This window comes from Eptatretus burgeri, chromosome 10 (genome assembly GCF_056783735.1).
Source record: "Eptatretus burgeri isolate ZD-2024b chromosome 10, Ebu_testis_v1, whole genome shotgun sequence".
NCBI lineage: Eukaryota > Metazoa > Chordata > Myxini > Myxiniformes > Myxinidae > Eptatretus > Eptatretus burgeri.
The window spans coordinates 56,510,559-56,518,058 of NC_140970.1; the positions used below are offsets into that span (position 1 = coordinate 56,510,559).

The 7,500-nt window shown below is 42.2% G+C and overlaps 1 protein-coding gene across 3 annotated transcripts in view; it reads left to right on the forward strand.

Moving 5' to 3' along the window:
- Positions 1–7,500, forward strand: part of LOC147018631 (TBC1 domain family member 1-like) — a 121,484-nt gene that overhangs the window by 17,093 nt on the left and 96,891 nt on the right. For 2 of the 3 annotated variants that reach the window (XM_085898502.1, XM_085898503.1), the window contains 5 exons: positions 380–493; positions 2,613–2,846; positions 5,702–5,806; positions 6,200–6,292; positions 7,023–7,240. In XM_085898502.1, coding sequence (XP_085754628.1) covers positions 380–493; positions 2,613–2,846; positions 5,702–5,806; positions 6,200–6,292; positions 7,023–7,240 — 764 coding nt within the window. Of the gene's footprint in view, positions 1–379; positions 494–775; positions 1,169–2,612; positions 2,847–5,701; positions 5,807–6,199; positions 6,293–7,022; positions 7,241–7,500 lie in introns of those variants that run through there. The other variant, XM_085898504.1, reaches the window with a different exon arrangement.

A 7,500-nucleotide genomic window follows, 5' to 3' on the forward strand; every position in this document is an offset into this window, starting at 1 on the left:
CAAGGATTATATCCATTCGTTCCCCCTCAGCCCAATTAGTTCCCGAAGCGTTCTGTGAGTTAGTGAGTGAGTGGGGGAATTTGCACTGGTTCTCAGATCTATTGTAATCCATATATCCTGGCAGTGATCCTCATTGTCAAATGCTCCGTCTTGCCTTGTACTGTATGTGGCAACACTCTTCAACTCCTCTGCCAAAATTTCCTTGTTATCCTTCCTCGATCAACTCTCCTTCATCCTTCTAATAATGTCCGTCCTTCTAATTCCTCTTTTCTACTTCTTCGAGCAATCTGCCTTCTCTTTTAATTCTGAAATCCTGAAATCTGCTTCATTCAACCACACTGACTTTTTGCCTCCAACATTGATGGTGTGCTGCGTTCAGGGCATTGCGAACATTGAGCACTTTGCTTTCATCTGCCGGGAGAATGGGATGCTGGGAATCAGTCGTACTCGACGACATTCCTGCTACATATTCCAATGCGAGAGCAAATCTCTGGTATGTACCAACAACTCAAAGCAAGCGATGACATCATGCCAGGGTGGGAAGGAAATTACCCAACAGTGTAATATCTGAAAGTAAACATGTTTCACCTCGATCAGAAAGGGTTTTTTGGTAACTTGTAATGTCAGGTGTGTGGGTGTTTAAAAAGTGAATGTGAGGCAGTAACATCGGTGAGCAAAATACATCCCACTTGGTTTTCACCTTGCCCTGTCTGACTGGTTTGGCAACTTTGATGTCAGAGAAATGAGTACGGTAAGACAGTAGGTTGTTTGGCACAATGAGAAGAGGAAGCCCTGTTTGAGAAAGAGTCCAGGAAATTGAGCTGTAAATAAGGGTTTTGTAGATGGGGCGGGGAGCAAATTTTGACATGGAGGGATAGACGAGCCTGGGTGGTGAGCAGAAAAGGGGTTGGAACTTGAGGCGTGATTTAACAGTTCACAAAAGGAAGTGAGAAAGGAAAGTAATCACTCGCTTGACATGGCCTCACAAGGAACAAAGGCAAGCTGATCAGATGTGTGGAAGAAGAATGAAATTGTAAATTCGCCTCCAGTCAGTTTCAAGTCTGTTTTACTCTTATGGCCAGGTGTCTGTCTTTACCTGTAGTCAACCAATAAGTACCTTTGTGTATGAATTGATCTTCATGGCAAAAAGGTTCCTTGAAAACGACATGTGAGTACCTTGAACATGTCTATGATGCTTGTGTGTAATTTGAAATAAATCTTGCTCCAGTATTGTATTGTGTATGCCTGGTGTTGGCTTCATGGTTAGGGTGGTGGGCTTAGGATCCTAGGATCCTGAGTTCAAATCCTGCTTTCCGTTGAATTAATACCAAGTGGGGTTGACTCAGCCTGTCATCCTTCCATGGTCGGCAAAATGAGTACCAGCTCGCTGGGATGATTGGGTCATTCGAGTATCCTGCGCCGGAGTGGCGACCTATCCAGGATTGTGCCCAATAGCCCAGGAGACTGCTTCGGCAGCACCGACGCTCTGCACAGAGTATGGTCCCACTGTACGGATGGATTGTGTTGTGATGATTTAACAAAGTATACATGGATTAATAGAGAAATTGTACATGTCTTCAAAAGCATTAATACAGTCAGGAAATATGCAGGGTTAATTATTTTCAGTCCTTTATTTGATTTCTAATAAAGTTACACTGTCACTAACACGATACCATTTCTTTTTTCAATGCATAACCGGTGTAATCTATTGTAATCGCCATTCCTCATTGAGCAAGTGCAAGTTCATCGGTGGATTGTAGGATGTTGATTCCTCCTCTTAGGATTGCATTTTTAAGTCGAGAGTATGTGTTAACTGCAGAAATTTTTCAAATTTTTGGCCTGAAAGCAATAATTGTTATGGACAAAGCAGCACGGCAAGATGTGTTGTCATTCCCACAAGAGCCCTACGTGTAGTAATGCATCGAAGCCAGTTGTGCAGCCAGTAATGCATCAAATCCAAGATGTCACAGCAAGAACTCTTGTAAAGTCGAGTGCATGCCACGCTACATGCAAGTTGTGGAGTGTCTGTTTTAAATGTTGGTGTCTTGTCCCAATACTTTTGGTTTCAATATCTTCCTATCAAAAGTAGAAAATGCTGTGTAGTCTACCTTTCTTTTCCTCCCACTGTCTTGGCTTACCTGCTGTCTCGACCCCCAGCCAGCACATGACCCTTTTTTGTAAATAGGTTATCAGTTTGAAATAGCTCACTTGCACAGCCATGACCATCGCTAAATATAGACTGAAGATGATCACACTGGAAACAAATGCAAATAACATTTGCTCATTATACAGTTTGCATTCATTAACTTCTACTTAAATAATGCAGTGTACCTGATATCATCACCCCTCTGCCCCCTCCCCACTTCGTTATTTTTAGTGCTTGTAGTGGTTTTTATAGTATTTTAGTGGTCGGGGTGGGCAGGTAGATGAAGGTTGGTATTATTAACACGAGACATGGAAAAAAAACAAAACAAAGCAAAGCCATGAACCTGATGATGATCATGCGATGCGATTCATACGATGGCAAAATATTTTTCCTCATGAGTCTTGCATTTGTTGATCGCTGCGCATTGCAATTTACCTGCATCTTCCTCTTTCCTCATCCCGAACAGGTAGACGAGGTTATGCAAACACTTGGGCAGACCTTCGCAGCCGCTGCCAGTAAGAAGACTTGCAGAGAGCGAAGACTATCACTAGGGGACAGCAGGAATAGCCCAAAAGGCACAGAGTCACAGGAAAGACTGGAGTCTCAGGAGGTTTCCATCCTGCCAGCCTGGCATAAGCAAGACCTTATAAACGTCAAAGCATCCAGCGTACCCTCGGCATTGGAAGGAATATTCTCACGGGTAATGAAAGAAAAATATTACATTTTCTTGTGCACTTGCATGATCAGGATTGAGACACGGCCATTCTGGAGATACGCCAGCTGTTCATGCACTAACAGGGAATGTGAACAGTGATTGCACCGCCATGAGAATTCACTGATCGATGTTTGTTTCATAATTAAATTATATATATATATATATATATATATATATATATATATATATATATATATATATATATATATATATATATATATATATATTTGTGCACAAAGTCTAGGCTCATGGAAGGACGAGAATGGAATGTAACAGAGCAAAAATAGAGGGGGACTCGAAAGGATGAGAGTTAGGGGAGGACTCAAGGGGTTGACGAGATGTATACAGAAGCAAACTCTCAGGAAGGAAGAACTGGCAACTTTGAAGGGGAGGTGGGCTTGGATGTGGAAGAGTTGGGGGGGGGGGGTTGGCGTGTTAATGAGGGGAGAAAAGATCATGGTTTTGGATTGGGGATGATCTGAAATGGTAGTGAACAGCTGGCTTCAAGACCTGGAGGGAAGAATGAGATTGGAAGGTATATGGAAGTTGGTTCCACAGGTGGGAGAAAAGAGAAATGAATGAGTGGAGGTGAGCAGTAATTTTGGGAGTTTTACCACAAAGGTGTTGCTGGTGGACCACGTGCGCCCTGCACGATCATGGCGAGGACAAAACGTGAAAAGAGCAAAGGAGGCAGTGAAGACAGAGATACCACCGACCTGTCTGAGATGTAGAAGTGATAGGCCCATGGACTCAACTCAAACATGAGAGATTCAAATGATCTTAAAGGCCTTGGTTTCCATGATGTCAAGCTGAGGAAGGTGTGAGGCAGGACTGCTAGCCCAAAGGGTAGAGTAGTACAATACTTCATCAATTTGTAGATGAAGGCCTTGTATATGAAAAGAGTTCAGTTGTGCCACGGAAGTACTTTACACGATGGAAGATGCCCAGTCTGCCACTGGCTTTGGAGGCCAACTTTGAAATGTGGTTTACCCAAGAAAGATCATGGCTGATCATGAGACCAAATGTTTGAGTGACTGAACCTTTTCAAGAGGATTATTAAGAAAGTAGCTAAGAGGGTTTTCCACATGGTTCTTTCAGAGAGAGATAGTGAGAGTGTGAGATTTGTCTGAATCGAAAAACATATTCCAAGTGTTTGATCAGGTTGTGATTCTAACAAGCTCTGCAGAGAGGGAAGAGGCTGCTGCTTGCCTATCTGAAGGATGAGAGATGTCACGTCAGATGGTAGAGTCAACAACAAGGAGATAAAGAGGATTTTCCACAGTCATAGAGATCGTTGACGAAGGTTAGGAAGACCACTGGGCCAAAAACACTGCCTTGGGGCACTCCAGCCTTGACAGGGAGAGGAGGTTAAAAGATTCTGTTGAGAGACACACGTTGGCTATGAGAATAGAAGACATCAACAAGCCAAGTGTGGAGATGGCTTTGGAAGCCATAAGCAGAGAATTTGGAGAGTAAGGCGGGGTGCCAGACTGTATCGAAAGATATGTCTTGAGAGACGGCCCTGATCTCATGTCCGACATTGAGGGCCTCCATCCATTGTTGCGAGATAAGAAGCAGCATGTGCAAGGTAGAGTGACCAGGTCTGAATCCGAATTGATGATGAAGCCGTTGGAGAGAAGGAATGATTTCATATCAACTGCGATGATTGATTCCATGAACTTGTTGATGATTGGAAGTTAGCTGGTAGATCTGTAGTTCAGGAGATCGCCGTTAAGAGTTAGTAGTTAAGGGTTAGTCGATCGCCAACTAACCCTCAGGAGTGGAGGGGTTGTTTACACATGACTTTTCTCAATGATGCTACATCATCCCCTCTTTGTTCTGCCATGAAATCCCTTTATCCTTAATATCTTTCCGATTTGTTTTTTTAACTGCTGGCTATCCTACTCCCTAACAGCAATACCAGATTTTGACACATAGGTCGCTTCGTGTTTCATCTCAACATGTCCCGATGGTGGTAATGTGTCATTTCATTTCTATTGGTACAAAGCCCAGAACTACTGTTGTTGTTACCCAGAAGTAGAACGACTCACGAAGTTAAAAATCCCATGTTGTCATTCGTGACCTGCAGACGAGTCATTTCCGGCACTTTATAATATGACTTCCCTTGCAAAAGAACTTCAACGCAGGAGGAGGCCATTCAGCCCATCAAAACCTGTGCTATTACCAGATCATGGTTGTTTTTCCATGCTCTATCCTTTTTAAATGCTGAACATCAAGCAAGGAAACAGCAAGTATCATATTTAAAGTCTTTGGTATGACTTGGTCGGGGTTCGAATCACCAACCTCCCAGACTCAGAGCAGATGCTCTAACCATTACGCCACCGAGGCTGGTCAACCCTTGAAACAAATTCCAAATTCCTGCCCTGATTGGCTCCTGAGAAACAAGTCAGTGAGTCTTTTCCCAATCATTACTTCGACTGCACCGGCGCTGAGTCAAGAGTATGTTACGCATTTAATCGAATGAACGTATCAATGGATCTTCAGTTATGAAACTTCCTCATTCCATTTTTTTCTTCCACTTGCCCTTGAAGGTTTACAACCAAACAGCCTACTGTATTCCAGCATACTCGCACATACAATATTTGTTTTAAGATGTGTTTACCGAAGCCATTTATGAAAAATAACAAGTTTCAACGACCTGTGGTTTCAAAACTATTGTGATCCATCAAGTCTTAAAAAATGCATAAAAACAGGCATTCAGAAATGGTACAAATAAAAAGCTCAAACAGTCACTCATGGGCATGTAAGATGGTTCGCATGAAATGAGGGAAATTATCCCAGCAGAGCTGTGCATGTTTGTACCTGTGTGTGCATTGCAGGGTGGAATTAGGGCCAAAGCTGGAACAGCGAAAACCGAGGCTGAAGAAAGAACTCGTGGCAGGTTTAGAAGCAGCACCACATCCTATATACCAGCATCCTCTACGGTTTGTAAACACCACTAGAAAGCACAACCGATCTTGTTTACAAAATGCACATTTTGAAAAACCAATTCTAATCTAATTTACTTCTATCCAAATATGATGGACAGATATGTCACAAGTTTACGGCAAAAGTCTGCTTTTATTTCCACATCATAAACAATGTCTTCACTTCACTGGATGCTTCTTCGTTGGAATATGTTGGTGTGCTGTTTCATTGAAATCTTGGGAAATTACTGCATGACTTAACAATTGTGGAATCTCGTTAATATGTACGAGTATGGTAAATTTCCTCTGTGAATGATTTGTCCATGGAGCAATTTCTTTAGAAACTCGAGACAACAATTGATACAGCTTTGATATGCTCTGGCTTATTATTTATGGTTTCCTTTTTTGTAGGGTGAGGGACACGTCAAGTCTGAGCTGACACCACCTCGAGGTGATGCCAAAACCTCAAACAGCTCCACCACACCTGTGTCAAAAGTCCATGTGGTATGTGCTTTACTTCTTGGCTAAATCACAGCAGCATAGAACAAACTGTGAATTAACCCTCTTGTTAGCTTCGAAAGCTTAGTCTTTGAAATTTGTTTTTGTACTGCTTGTCATGCCTCGATGCTCGTAAGACTTGTGAGAGCGATAGCCATAGTTAGACGATCCAAAGGGATTTGAAAAAAACTATGGGGAGTTGTGCAGGTTTCGTAGGCTATAATGTTGAACCTCCTGCATTGAGTAGAGCCGAGAAAAGTCACAAGGTAACTTTCACAGGTGAGAGTAAAGGGAAATGAAAGATGCATCAAATGTATGAGAAGTAAAGAAAACAAACTGTGTTTGATTTGAATGAACAGATGAGGGATGGGTTACAAAGTGAGCAGAATGGGCAAGGCATGATGAGAGCCAAATAGAAAAAAAATACAGAGTTGGAGCAAACTGATTGGAGAACAGAAACCGTTATTCAGATTTGGCTCTTTTAATGTCCCTGTAGAAGCAATTTGAGGTATGTACAGAGATCAGTCACTTGGAAGTAAAAGTTGAAAAACACTTGTATGTGCTTTTTCATTTTCATTAATCTTGCTTTGAGGGAACAAGAGATCTTTCATATAAATGCTGAAACTTTTATCTCCAGCAAGTTAGAGCGCACTTAAGCTTCTACCTGTTCAAATGAATACCTTATGTTGCACTTTGCCGACTACCACCTTTTATTCTCTGGCATGCCTGCTTCTAGGTCGAGTCAGTAAGGACGCATCGCAAGTATTCTGCATCCTTCTCAAGTGTTAAGGACAGCGGTCAGACCTCACCACCAACTATTAACCCTGTTTCCCAATCCACACTGCTCTCTTTGGCCACATCCGGTGCCAAGAAGCATGTGGCTATAAGCCCTTTGGCTTTTCCAGCTTCCCCGCTAATCCACGAAGTGGAAGTTCATCGAAGCGCAGATGCAGCGTGAGTCTGTCTTTGTATTTGCTTTTGCCTTTCTTCTTCTTCTTGCCTTATGTTTTCTCATCACTGTTCTGTTCCTTCATCACTTTTTTTTAATTCCCCATTTTGTACTTTTCACCTGTTATGACCCAAAAATAACTTTTTCCATAACATTGGCAACTTTACTTATTTGGCTTTTCTGTTGTTATTTTGTTGTGCTTATTCCTGCTCCAAATGTATTTTTATCTCCTTGAGAATGGATGCTTCCATGACGCTATCTATGG